Source organism: Hyperoodon ampullatus (genome assembly GCF_949752795.1).
Source record: "Hyperoodon ampullatus genome assembly, chromosome: 16".
Lineage (NCBI taxonomy): Eukaryota > Metazoa > Chordata > Mammalia > Artiodactyla > Ziphiidae > Hyperoodon > Hyperoodon ampullatus.
This window is the reverse complement of record NC_136929.1, coordinates 3,045,796-3,060,470: the sequence shown is the minus strand read 5'-3', so window position 1 is coordinate 3,060,470 and position 14,675 is coordinate 3,045,796. Positions and strand designations below refer to the sequence as shown.

Below are 14,675 nucleotides of genomic sequence, written 5' to 3'. Positions count from 1 at the left end.
CAGAGCAGAGGGGCAAGAGAATCAGACTCTTCAGGAGGGAAGGGCTGTGGGAACGCAGCCACCCCTGCCTTCAAGTACAAAGACAGAAATAATTTCCTAGGATGCTTTTTCCCCTCCACAGTCTTCAAAGACAAGTTCCTGGGTCTCCCAGACGTCTCACTAGCAAAGACACACTTTGTGGAAAAATAAATACAACTTCCACCCACTAAATGGGAAACTAAGCCACGTCAATGAAAAGTAATCAGACTCGTTTTCACTTTTGAACGGGCTACAGTTGCAAAATGGAAGTTTTAGACCTCGAGATCTGCTTCAGTAACAGGGCATCTCAATTGAAGCCTCCCCAGTCACACACAGGGGGCTCTGCTGGTGTTTCCATCACACAGATGGGGCTCGTTTGCTTACCCGGAGGATGTGCACCACCCGGGAGCAGAGGCAGGGCTAGAGGCCGCAGCATCAGAGATCATGGGCTCTCCGGAGAAACACTGGACACCTCCCCCCAAAAACTACTGCTCATGAAACATTGTTCACCAGCCTCTGCCCCACTTTGCTTCCTGTCAAGGACTGAATGCTTGTGTCTCCCAACATCCAAATGTTGAAGTCCTAACCCCCAGATGGGATGGTGTCTGGAGGTGGGGCCTTTGGGAGGTAATCAGGTTTGGATGAAGCCTTGAGGGTGGGGCCCCCATGACGGGATTAGTGCCCTTGTAACGAAAGAGTCACCAGAGCTCTCTCTCCCTCCAGTACGTGAGGACACATGCAGAAAGGTGGCCATCTACAAGCCAGGAGAGTGCCCTCACCAGAAACTGAGTCGGCTGGCGCCTCAATGTAGCTTCCAGCCCCCAGGACTGAGAAATAAAGGTCTGCGGTGTTTCATTACAGCTGCCAAGCTGGCTGAGACACCCCTTTCCCAACAGAGAGCACCAAGCCTGACCTACTTGTTTTCCATTAAATTTCTAAGAAAACAAAACTGTTGTCTCACGGCTTCCCTGTCTTGGCATCTCCTAAGAACAAAGCCACACCCCACCCCCGGAAAAGAGGTTTCCTATTCCTCAACTGCCTGGGCGACCCACACAGAGGTCAGCAGAGACAGAGCTTTTAGTTTTGCTTCTATTATTGGAACTCGTGTCTTCAAGACAACTAGGCAGATGGGCCAATCTAAATACCTGGAATTTGTAGGATTCGATGCAGCTTTTAAAGACAGAGAGACGTGCCTTAAGCTCACAGCCATCACTCGAGCGCCCCCAGCAAGGAGCCCATGGGAGCACAAATAAAGTCTAAATCAAAGTTCTTCTCAAAATCCTTTTTAATAATACATGTGGCTCACAATGCTGCAACCAATATAAAAACATTGATTCCTGATTTTGTATAAATTAACATTTATCGAGAATCATTACGATGCATCAGGGTACAAGTACTGAATGGTAGGACCAAAGATAAATCACAGTGAGCAGAAACGTTTGAAAGTCACACAGGTGCCGAGACAGCCGAACACCTTCCGTCAGAGGCCAGGTGTGAGGACGGGGCAGCCAGGGGACGGCGGTCTCCGGGAGCCCGGCTCTGCAGGAGGCTCCTCTGAACGGTCCGTCCACTCCCCACCTCCCAGGGCAGCGATGTACGTGGGGGACCAGTCACGAGGACCTTCGCTACTGGCTGGCATTTCCACCCGGTCTCCTCCTCCGAGTGCAGTTCTACAAAGTGACCCCCGATCGGCTCCTCTGACCATCTGCGCACGCCGGGGGCCGGGCCGGGGCACTTCAGGTGCAGCACCCAGATCTGGTCCGTGCGGGCGGCCTGGAGCTGGCGATGTCCACGGTCTGCGGCGGCCCCTGGGCCCTCTGCTGCAGGATCACAGGCACCACCATGTCGAACAGGGTTTCAAACAGCAGATCCACGTTGTGCCCGGTCTTGGCACTCGTCTCGAAGCACATCTGCTCGGCAGCCGGCATGTCCTTCTCGTCCAGCATCTTGTACTTGAGGATCTTTTTGTAAAAGGCCACCGCGTCCTCTGGCTGCACCTGCTTCGGCAGCCTGGGGGCTGCACAGCCGTCGCCGCCGCCAGCTGGCCCAGGGCCCTGCCCTCCCTCCTGGCCGCCCTCCCCGGGCCCCTCCTCACTCAGGTCCACCTTGTTTCCCACGACGGCGAAGAGGCAGTCGGCGCTGGCCGTGTCCGTCAGGCCCAGGAACCTGTCCTCCAGCTCCAGGAGGCTCTGGGCGTGGTTCACGTCGTAGGTGAGGATGACGGCGGCCGCCCCCCGGCAGTACAAGGAGCCCAGGCCATGGAACTGCTCGCGCCCTGGGGGCGAGGGGAAGAAAGATACAGTTACCTCTCCTCTCTGGCAGGGCCCCCCGACCGTGCCGCCAGGGACCCCCGCGAGGGACCATGGAATCGTGACCCCAGACGTAGGTGTGGCTGGAGCTGAACGGGATGGAGACCCTGCTGTGCAGAAAGACGGGGCGATGGCCAGTCCCCAGGGCCAGCAGGTCCTGCACAGCCCCGTCCGCCCACCGCAGTGAGCCCACGAGACCGAGGAAGGCAGCCGGGCCCTGCTTTCCCCCTCATGGGCGGTGGTGTGGCTTGCTCCTATCTCTGCGTCTCCCACGGGGACGTTTACCCGCGACGCTCCCGCCAAGGGTCTTGCTCCCCATGACACGCTCTGTGCCACCTCCCAGCGTGGCAGTCGTGCCGACGTGGCACCAGGCACGTCTGCGCTCCCGGGGAGAGCAGAGTCCCCGAGCCCAAGGCCCTGCCCACCTCCAAGGCCACCTCCCCACCCGCGGGCTGCGGACCTCCTGGAGAAGGACTCGGAAGTGAGTGCGTCGGAACAGAGGACGCGCACACTAAGGAAATGCCCTCTCTTTGAGGGAAGACAGAGCAACTGCACTGTCAAGCCAAGCTGGGTGCCGCTGTGCACGCCACACGGCAAAGCAGGTGTGGACACCGCGCCCCCGAGGGCTGGCCCCACCCCTGAAGCCTGGGCCCCTCCCTGCCCAGAGTGCGGAAGTGACAGCAGATGCAGACGGCCCTGGGCCCCTCAGACCTCCTCCCCCTCTTCCTCCCTCCCTCCCCTGCCCGTGGGCACCAATCAGGGCTGCACAGGCCCCAGGTGACAGCCCAGATGGGGACAGAGAGCAAACCCCTGGAGAAGGTTCAAGAAGGATCCGGACAGCTGGACGCAGTCCTCAGCCCAGCCCAGGGCCGCTCCCCGCCTCAGAGCCTGGGCAGGGCGGTTGGGAGTGGACACTTCACACAGCGGGGCTGAGGCCTTCCTTGCCTTTTCAGTTTTAAGGGGAAATGGGTGTTTTCTACGTTGGACAAGTCACAGCGAGAACACAGCATACATCTCCCTTGGGCCGGCCTCCTTCTCTCTGGTCCTTTGGGGAGAGGGTGGGCACTTCCCAGGGCTTCTGCTGACTGTGACTTCCCAGGGGGTCGCTGGCCCCCTTCCAGGTCCCCCTCCTGTCCTGGCCTGTCCCTCGTCCCTCTGAGCCCCGACGCAGACGCTCAGGACAACCCCAAGTGGAGGTCTCGGTCACGCAGCTAATAGACCCCTGTCTCCACCAGGGAGGACAGGACCTGTGGCTTTACTCGCCCCCCACCCCCCGGGCCCGCGCTCGGTGCCACTAAATGCGCTGAGTAAGTGACGCCACAAATCATCCCCTCCATTTGTTGTTTTTGTTTTGTTTTAAAGACAACACAGTTTTTCCCTCATGTAAGATTTCTTGGTTTGTTTCGTAACCATTTGGTCTCACTTGCTAGGTGGTAGGAGCCTCAATCATGTCAGAGGCTGGATTGACAGCCTGCACCCATCTCCACTCCCACCTTTACTGTGAACTGCAGACCCAGGGGAAGACACTGGGGGGGGGGAAGAGGGGGAGGAGAGGGGGAGGGGGACAGAGGGAGGGGGGAGAGGAGGGGGGGAGAGGAGGGGAAGAGAGGGGGAGGGGGAGGGAGGAGGGGGGAGAGGAGGGGGGAGAGGAGGGGAAGAGAGGGGAGGGGGAGGGAGGAGGGGAGGGGAAGAGGGGGGAGGGGGAGGGAGGAGGGGGAGGGAGGGGAGAGAGGGGGAGGGGGAGGGAGGAGGGGGGAGAGGAGGGGAGAGGGGGAGGGGGAGGGAGGAGGGGGGAGGGGAGGGGAAGAGAGGGGAGGGGGAGGGGGAGGGGAGGGGAAGAGGGGGAGGGGAGGGGGAGGGGGACAGAGGGAGGGGGGAGAGGAGGGGGGAGAGGAGGGGAAGAGAGGGGGAGGGGGAGGGAGGAGGGGGGAGAGGAGGGGGGAGAGGAGGGGAAGAGAGGGGAGGGGGAGGGAGGAGGGGGGAGAGGAGGGGAAGAGAGGGGGAGGGAGGAGGGGGAGGGGAGGGGAAGAGGGGGAGAGGAGGGAGGAGGGGGGGGAGGAGGGGAAGAGAGGGGAGGGGGAGGGAGGAGGGGGGAGAGGAGGGGAAGAGAGGGGGAGGGAGGAGGGGGAGGGGAGGGGAGGAGGGGGAGAGGAGGGAGGAGGGGGGGAGGAGGGGAAGAGAGGGGGAGGGAGGAGGGGGAGGGGAGGGGAGGAGGGGGAGAGGAGGGAGGAGGGGGGGAGGAGGGGAAGAGAGGGGGAGGGAGGAGGGGGAGGGGAGGGGAGGAGGGGGAGAGGAGGGAGGAGGGGGAGGGGGAGGGAGGAGGGGGGAGAGGAGGGGGAGGGAGGAGGGGAAGAGAGGAGGGAAAGAGGGGGAGGGGGAGGGGAAGAGAGGGGGAGGGAGGGGGACAGAGGGAGGGAGGGAGGGAGAACCTTGATGGGCTAAACCCCACAGAAGTGAAAGTTCGTCACACTGGAACACCTTTATTCCTTCATATCAAATCCTCAGGAGCCCCGTATGTGAAAGGCCCAGATCGCAGTAAGCGGCCAGGCCAGTGCCCCTCACCTTGGGGTCTCCGGAGGCCACGTGTGATCACGTTTGCTCCCAGGTTTTCCCCAATGGCCCCCTTGGTTTCCCTTCGTCCTCGTTCACGATGGGGAGACGGTTCACTGACTCCATGAAGGGAAGTTCATAAAGGCAAAACGGGGCCCCTGTGAAGCCGCCCCAGGCCCTGGGATCCATCACACCTCCTACGGCTGCCGTCTGAGCTCACACCCTCCATGGGCGGAGGGAAAAGCCCCTGGGCCTGGCTGTGTCGCAGAGAAGAGCAAACCTGACTCCATACTGGATGTATTGCTTTGGCGCTAACCCTGGGCTCTGCTGCCTGTGCTGAATCATGCTGGCTCCGCCCCTTTGTAAAAGAATGTAGCCTAGAGCCTGAAATATGCAGGAGAGCCCATTCTCCAGGCTCTGACCTTTAAAGGTATAACTCTTCTCCATTCATATAGAGATAAAAACTTGCAGAACAGAAAAATAACAACTGTCTTGTTGGAGATTTATAGGAACGTTGTGCCCTGACCTGTGGACAGCTGCGAGAACCAGGGATACAGGCACCAAGGGTGTGCAACAACCAGCCACACCCGCTGCCGTTTCAGGAGAAAAGAAGCCTGGATTCTGCTGATAATTGGGAAAGATGGGTCTCTGGGACCGCCAGCCCACCGTCTTCTCGGTCCGCTGGAATTGCAAATAAAGTGGCTATTCTTTGCCCCAAAAACTTGTCTCTCAATTTACTGGCAGGTTGTGCAGTGAGCAGTACGAGGCTGGACTCCATAACAGGTAGGCCTCTCTGGGAGGGCCCCCCTCCTCCAGGGAGGAGCCCAGGATGGACGTCACCGGAAGCGCACCTGCCCACACTCACGGGTCCTCGCAGACCTAATCAATCACCCTTGACATGCCTCTCCCTAACCGGAATCCGGACTCCCGAAGAACCGGGCCCGGAGTTTGCTTTCATTCCTTTGTTGGGTGCGTGTGGGGCAGCAGCCCCCAGACAGTCATTGTGCCTTGAGCCTCTGTGCTCCATGCCACCCACCCTCCAAAGCACCCCAGCCTCTCGGTGCCCGTGGGACCACATTTCCTCCCTGAAGGACGAGGCGGGTGGGGCCGGTGGGTGGGCAGGCAAAGCACCAGGGAGGACAGGGTCAGGGTGGGATCGTCTGCCCCTGTCCTGGATGCAGATGCGAAGACCCCCATGTCAATAACGGCAGTGGACTGAAAGGTGCCTAGTCCTTACGTGCTTGCACAGTGCGACCATCTGAGTCCACACCCCCCAGGTAACACCAACACTTCATCCCTGACACCCTGCACCTGACCCCCTGCCCAGGGCTCCTTCTCCATCAGGCAAAGCACCAAACCCCCAGCCCATCCCAGCAGCAGCCCCCAGCCAAGCTGCCTCAAGATTCCCCCCAGACTGCCTCTGATGGAAGGCTGTTCCTCTGCTGTGGTCTCTAGTTTGGGCTACAGAGCCCCCCGTTGACTACAGTGCGGACAAAGCCCAGGAGTCCATGACCTTGAACGGGGAAAGGTGTGATCTCTACTCTCACCCTCCTCTAACTGAAAGTTAGCATTGCCTTCCACAGACACATTGCAACAAACCAGAAATGACTATAGGACGCAACCCCTGGGCTGTGTCGCCGACAGAAATAACACAGGCTTTCAATCCACACTGCAGTTGTGTACGTTTATCATCAGCTCAAAATCTCAACGGCTATTAGACCTGCCAGTAAAGAAAACCTGGTTTCCTGGGAAAACTTGGTGTTTTATTGCATGCGTTTAAATACAGTATTCAGAGAAAGGGTCACAGGCTGGTGCCACTCGGATACAAGGGGATCCATGGCACAAAAGAAATCAAGAACCCCTGGACCAGGGGTCTTTGGAGCTCGGATTAAAGGCATGACACCTCCACACAGCTACTTATATAAAATATAGTGATCTTCACCATTAAACCAGGTTTCAGCCAAATGGCCAAGAAATACAGAGGAGTTCCACCCCAGTCCTTCTGAAACGGCGACATTCTGGCCTCAGCTGGGGGCAGGCTGCTGCCGATGTGCCAGCCCTGGAGAGAGCGGCCTGCAGAGAAGGACACCGCATCCAGGAGAAGGGCCGCACGGGCTACATCTGACAGTTGTCATCTCCCTCGCTCGGAGCAGGACCCCAAGCCAGGGACCTGCTTCTCCAGCGAGGCCCCAAGTGTCCCCCAAGGGATCGGACGGGGAGGCAAGCTGGAGAGGGTGACGCCCCAGCCAGGACCGGCAGGAGTTGGAGGTACGCGTCCTGTGACCCCGCAGTGATCCCGAGGATTAGAGCCACTTCCTGGAAAGCAAGTTTACAGCTGCCGGGCTCCTGCCCCGGTCTGCTGGTAAGGGCAGCCTGCCTACCCTCGGGGTGCTCCGGAATTCGGCACCCGGAGAGCCACATTCCCTCCTTCTGCGTACCAAGAGCAGGTCAGCCCTCTGACTAATAATTTAATTATTAAAGTTTCATGTCACATTACAGTGTGCGCTTACGGACAGAAACTAAACAGCATTCTCCCGTCCCTTCGTGGACCCCCATGGGAGATGAGATCAAGGCGTCTTCCAAAACTGGCAATAGGAAACTTTAGTCAAGAAGCAAAGAAAAAAAAAGAAATGCTTCCCCATCATTACCACTGAGCTGGGACTCTTCCTTTCACACAGGCTCATCTCATAGACAGCGAGCCCGGCAGCAAGAGGTTTTTCCAACAGCTAAAAATGCCGTCAGCTCCCACTCGCCAGATTTCACAGGAGGGTGACAAAGTGGCATGCCAGCCATCCCGGGAGAACTGCTTCCAGGTCCGTTACATAGTTCTCTGAGGACAACAGGCAATTATTAATACCTAGGCCTAAAATAGTTTTCCTTTCCAGATAAAAATGTCTGGTTTGCCTTTAAAACACCAAAAAAGTAAATAATAATAATACCAAAGAGAAAGCAGAATAACTAAAGGAAGTAGGAGCTAAAGCATTCCAAAAGCCAGCCTGAAAAGAGGTGGACAAGAGCTGCTGGTCATATCCCACGGTCCGTCATCTGCCCATCAACCGGCGCAAACAAATCAAATGCCATTACCCCAGCTAAAGAATTTACAATTATGCAGTTTTCATGCTTGAAATTCTTTATATATATATATATATATATATATATATATATATATATACACACCACATTTACTTATTTCATTATTTTATTCTTGGCTGCGCTGGGTCTTCGCTGCTGCGCGTGGGCTTTCTCTAGTTACAGTGAGCGGGGGCTACTCTTCGTTGTGATGCGCAGGCTTCTCATTGCAGTGGCTTCTCTTGTTGCGGAGCACGGGCTCTAGGCATGCGGGCGTCAGTAGTTGTGGCACACGGGCTCAACAGTTGTGGCTCGCGGGCTCTAGAGCGCAGACTCAGTAGTTGTGGTGCACGGGCTTAGTTGCTCCGCAGCACGTGGGATCTTCCCAGACCAGGGCTCGAACCCGTGTGCCCTGCATTGGCAAGCGGATTCTTAACCACTGCGCCACCAGGGAAGCCCCCCGTGCTTGAAATTCTTAAATATCATTTTGGATGTAATCTGGAGCTTTTAGGCTGCTTTCAAAGGAGTGTAGTCCCCATAATAAGACAGGCTAGTCCGACAGGGAACAAAGGTTCTGAATTTAGTCCTAACTGCGTTTAAGTGGGAGCTGGTATTTCTGGCATCACAGAGGCGGTGAAGACTAAGTGGGGAGGTGGTGAGACAAGGCCGCTTGCGGTTGGCTCTGGGCGTATTTGAACCCAAGGCTGTTGAGTAAGTTTTCCAGTAGTCTGTGAATGTGCGCTGAGCCGGAAGTCAGGCCCCTGCTGCTAGCCCACTGTAATGTCAGCTCCTGGACCCCTCAGAGCGATGACTTCCTCATCGGTGATGGGCTTGAACTGGGATGCTCACAGGTTCCCACGGACCCAAATCGGGTATTTCTCCCTCTCCCTCCCTCCCTCCCTCTCCGTCTCCCTCTCCCTCTCCCTCTCTCTCTCTCTCTCCCTCTCTCTCCCTCCCTTTCTCTCTCTCCCTCCCTCTCTCTCCCTCTCTCTCCCCCCTTCTTTCCCCAACCCAGGTCCCTAAGCACCAGTTCCAAAGCTGAAGCTCTAGGAATTCTGGCAGTTTCCTTTACTTTGTGGTCCAATTCTGGGGATGCCAGGGCACCGGGCTAACCCTGCACCAGCCCTGAGGGGCCAATAAGAAAAATCACAAGTTGTTTCAAGTTTAACCAGCACAGCTGAGGGTCAGGCTGCCAGGCTTGGCGTACGTGGCCCCTGCCGTACAGCCTGCCATGGCGTTGGAGACAGGGGTCAGAAAGAGGGGCCCAGCCTCCTTCACCTCCAGGAAGCGGCCTGGGCTCCCTGGCCGTGGGCGGACCGCAGGGCTGCAGGACCGGTGGACGCGGGACTGCCCGGGAGCTCTGGCCTGTCTGTGACGCAAATCAAGGAGTGACTGACAGTCTCACTTAGGTGTGTCCTCGTTGTTGCACATTACAGAATTTCCTTCTGTTTTTCAAGCTGAATAATATTCCATCGTACGCATATACCACATTTTCTTACCAATTCATCTGTCAAAGGACATGTAAGTTGCTTCCCTTCGTGGCTACTGTGAATAAAGCTGCAAGGAACTTGGAGGTGCTAACAGGTAAGTCACAGGACAAATACTGCACGACTCCACTTCTAGGAAGCATTTAAAATAGTCAGATTCATAGAACTGAACAGCAGAATGGTGGTTGCCAGGGTCTGTGGGGAGGGGAAATGGGGAGTCACTTATCCACGGGCAAAAAGTTTCACCAGCACGATGCAAAACTTCTAGAGATGAGCTGTGCAAATGCAACCTGGTAGCTGAGGTCAGCCACAGTGTAACGTGCACTTAACAACATGTAAGAGGGCAGCTTAAGTGTTCTTACCACAATAAAATAAAATTAACAAACAAGAAATGACATGTTAAGCTTGGTATCGCCAACACAGTTCAGAGGTGGACGTGAGTTATCCTGGTGGTTAAGGAGAAACACGGAATCTGTTAACAATGCCACCAGCATCCGATCAGACATATCCTAGAACGAACTCCTGATATGCAGCAAAACTGGCTGGACGTGGACGGGTGAGTCCAGAGCAGCTGGAGATGGAGGCCACCTGGCCACAGGGGACAGGGTCCCAGGGGAGGACCTAACAGGTTTGCTGGAGCCCCAAGTCAGGTCTTCAGAATCACAGATCAAGAAGTGCACTGTCCATTCCCCCAGAGAGCTGATTCCATTCTCTACATGTGGAGTGGGAACCCAGGATACCGATGGGGTGGTCTACTACAGGGGATGAGAGATTAATCTCCATCATCCCTTCCCGGCCCAGGTACAGGAAAAACTGGACTCATGACCGGAAGAAAGCTGGCTCGGCGTGGTAACAGTTAACAAGTCCTCGGCGTTCAGCAAACTCACGCGGTCTCCCCAGCAACCACACTAAGTGGGCCTTCCCGTGCCCACATTTCACAGAGGGAGAAACCAAGGCACAGAAAGCACAGGATGTGGCCCACAGAAGCAGGATGGTGGAGCCCAGAGCCAGGACATGGTCCCGGAGACCAGGCCGTCTGAGATCTAACCGCCTACAAAGAGCCCGACTCCCAGACGGACTGCTGCACTAACCCTCACCGTGTGCCCTGGGGGCAGGTCCTTAACTCCCTGGGCCTCTGTTTCCCATCACCAAAATGTGACAGTGCCCACCCAAAGGGGCTTGTGAAAATGGAATTAATTTACTCACTGGGCTGGAACTGTGCCTGGCTCGTGTGAAGCCCCCGGGTGAGTGCTGGTTAATTAAACCGTGACTCAGATTTTCCTCCCAAACTTCAGGGTCGGCTCCACCATCCCGGGACCGCCCCCGTCTGAGCTCTTCATCAGCACATTGACTGTCCCCTGGGGCCCGCCGGTCACCTTTGCTGTTGACCAATCTCCTACACCTTCCGTATTTGTATGAGGCTTGCTTTCCGAGGACGACCTTCTCCCCATTTCATGGGGACACTCTGTCATGTGGCTGCCACCCACTGTGTAACTGGAACTGAAAACCAGCCCAGGGCAGGAGGACAGAGGTCAGTGGACACAATCGCCCCAACCTGCTGCTGGACAATGAAGATCAAATGCCTGATTGCATTCTCTTTGATGCTCCAGCGTCCTCTGGCCAGAGGACGACCAGCATTTCACCCCGAGCGTCACGTCCTTTTGGCTTAAATAGTTTTAAATAACCCAATGGGTGGTATAGCCACCAGAAACCATGTTACAACACTGGCTGCACATTTTAAACAGGGGAGGGGGCGGCTTTTAATAAATAGTGACGCTCGGACCCCCTACCCCAGAGCACAGGAACTACGATCTGGCAGGGCAGGGGTGTGGGTATCCAATCCCTTTAAAAGACCCCCGGAGAATGTGATGTGCAGATGCTGAGCAGAAGTGGGAGGTAAGAGGCGGTCACTCAGGGTGAGAATCAGAATGATCCTTATTCCAGGCCAGTTGAAGAGTGAGGTCTACCAGGAAATTTAAGTGCAGACAGTGAAAGAAAGAGGAACTTTAAAAATGCCCACAGAAATATCGACATGGCAACATGAAGATAAAAAAAACCCAGATCCACAGAACCAGAGAGGGGAACAAATAGAAACTCCAGGGCGACCTCAGAGATGGGCCCCAGCACAGCCCGGAGAAGCTCAGCCCAGAATGAGCAGTGACACCCTTCCCTTCTGAGAGATGCTTAAAACATGAAATAAAATCCTTTTCTAAAGCTTCCAAGTTCCACCCGCGGCATTATAAATAATACTACCTGAAGGATGACTTTAGTTCTATTGTGTTCAGTGTGACGCGATTTGACTACAGGTTACAGTCACAGGGAAGATCTGGAACATTCCCTCTGCGTGTATGTGTCTCTACACCGATAGTGAACCTGGTGAGAGAACAGCCGTGGAAACAGCTGCCCCCCAGGAACGTTTGCAAAGAACAGATGCTTGGAGCTCTTTTCACGCAGTCAGAAGATGGGTCCACGTGTCTTCCCAGGGTGATAAAAGGGGTCGGCTGTGTGGAGCCACCGCTGGGCACAGCTGCCTCCACCTGTGTGTGAAAACTGAGTGGGCAACAGGGCGCGGACACTTCATCTGAGAACACACCCTCCACGCAGAGGCTCCAGGAAATGAGGGGGTGATCCACCACCGACCGTCGTGCCGTGCGTGATGCTTAATTTTATGTGTCAGCGTGGCCAGGCCGTGGTGCCCAGCTCTGTGGTCCGACGCAAGTCTAGATGTTGCCAGGAAGGTATTTTTTTAAGTGTGATTAACATCGGCAATCACTGACTTAGCAAAGCAGATCACCTGCCATAATGTCGGTGGGTCTCGTCCAATCAGTTGAAGGGCTTTAAGAGCAAAGACTGAGACTTCCTGGAGAAGAAGGAATTCTACCCCCAGACTACAACCTGAGTTATGAAATACTGTGCCTGAGTTCCCAACCTTGCTGCCCTACAGGTTTTGGACTCAAGATGCAACAGCAACTCCTCCTGGGGTCTCCTGCCTGCCAGCCCACCCTGCAGATTTCAGACCTGCCAGCCCCACACTCCTGGAGCCAGTTCCTCTCTCTTTCCCCCAGTCTAAATCAATCTCCCTGTCTCTCCATGTCAGTCTGTCTGTCCGTCTCTCTTTCTATATATATACACATATACATATATATGGATACATATAGTGTATATATATAGTGTATGTATATAGTGTATATATATTGTATATGTATCTAGTGTATATCTATAGCATATGTATCTAGTCTGTATATATTATATATGTATATAGTATATATATAGTATATGTATATAGTGTATATATATTGTATATGTATCTAGTGTATATCTATAGCATATGTATCTAGTCTATATATATTATATATGTATATAGTATATATATATATAGTATACTTATACAGTGTATATACATTGTATGTGTATCTAGTGTATATATATAGTATATGTATCTAGTCTATACATATTATATATGTATATAGTATATATATAGTATACGTATACAGTGTATATACATTGTATGTGTATCTAGTGTATATATATAGTATACGTATCTAGTCTATATATATTATATATGTATATAGTGTATATATATTGTATATGTATCTAGTGTATATCTATAGCATATGTATCTAGTCTATATATATTATATATGTATATAGTATATATATATATAGTATACTTATACAGTGTATATACATTGTATGTGTATCTAGTGTATATATATAGTATATGTATCTAGTCTATACATATTATATATGTATATAGTATATATATAGTATACGTATACAGTGTATATACATTGTATGTGTATCTAGTGTATATATATAGTATATGTATCTAGTCTATATATATTATATATGTATGTAGTATATGTATCTAGTGTATATCTATATAGTATATATATATAGTGTATATAAATGGAGATATATATATAGATATATATCCACATCCTCTCGGTTCTGTGTCTCTGGAGAAGCCTCACTAACACACTTGTTTCTCTGAAAGGTGTCCTCCTGGGAATGTGCCTGCTGGCAATAGCCAGACCCTCCCGCAGGTGGGACTGTCTCAGCAGCCCGTCTCCTCTCCGTCTCCAGGTGTCTCCACGGAGGCCCGATTCCCTCCGTAAACAGAGACCACCCCACTGTCCCCTGCAGGCAGCGGGCATTCCCCAGGGCCTCCCAGCGGGGTCCGCTCCGCAACCCCGCCTCGTGCACCCCTCGGGCACCCGGCACCACGGTCAGCCAGAGGCCACGCCTCTCAGCCGACCCGGCCGCTGCGTCCACGGGAAGGGGGAAGTGGCCTGAAAGGGCTCCCCAGCAACTGCAAGTATCACTGTGACCCGAACTGGTCGCTTCTTCATTACGGCTCCCTTGTCTGCCCTCCTCACTAGCCTGGCGGGTTCTCTTCCTAAGTCAGACCATAAAAACGGAGAAATCTCCCACTGCACCCGTCCTGGGACGTCCCAGCTGGCTTCCGAATGGAGCGTGAACTCACAAAACAGCCCAAACCCTCTCCTGCCAGGTTCTCAACGGCTAAACAGTAAACAGAGGAAACATGATTTCCAAAACAGACACCGAGGGACACGTTTTATTGGGTGTGGGGCCGGCACAGCACGGGGAGGTGGAGAATAGAACGAGGAATTTCACATCGATGTTTTCTTGGGTTTAAAATGATCTCTTCCCTCTTTCTCTATCTTTTATTCTTGCTTTTTCTCCTATAAAAGAGGTAATTTCTTTTTCTTCTTCTTTTTTTTTTAAGGATAGCTTTATTGCTTTGCCAGCAAAGGGGGACACAGCAGGCTCCTGCCTCAAAAAACTATGTGTCCCTAAAAGAGGTAATTTCTAAAGTCTCCTATCCATCTGCAGTGGGCTGAGTGGTGGTCCCAAAAGATACATCCGGACCCTCATCCCCAGAGCCTGTGAGTGGAGCCTTATCTGGGAATAGTCATTACAGGTGTAATCAGGTTAAGACGAGGTCATTAGGTTGGAAGCTAATCCAGTACAAACAGTGTCCCGATAAGAAGAGGAGAGACACACAAACACGTGAAGAGGCATAATGATGTGAAGACTATGCATCTACCGGCCAGGAACCCCAGAAACCACCAGAAGCTAGGGGGGTGGGGATAAGCTTTCCGACAGAACACGGCCCTGCCCACACCGTGATTTCAGACTTCCAGCCTCCAGACCTACGGGACGATGCATTTCTGTTGCTTTAAGCCACCCAGCCTGTGGAGCTTTGTTATGACAGTCCC

The 14,675-nt window shown here is 53.7% G+C and overlaps 1 protein-coding gene across 1 annotated transcript in view; it reads right to left on the bottom strand.

Annotated features, from left to right (window-relative positions):
• Nucleotides 1-1,754: 1,754 nt before the first annotated feature.
• RAB20 (RAB20, member RAS oncogene family) overlaps nucleotides 1,755-14,675 on the bottom strand; it is a gene marked incomplete at both ends in the record, with an annotated part of 33,652 nt that continues 20,731 nt past the window's right edge. Inside the window, one exon of the mRNA XM_079721696.1 lies at nucleotides 1,755-2,293. Coding sequence (XP_079577822.1) covers nucleotides 1,755-2,293 — 539 coding nt within the window. The remainder of the gene's footprint in view (nucleotides 2,294-14,675) is intronic.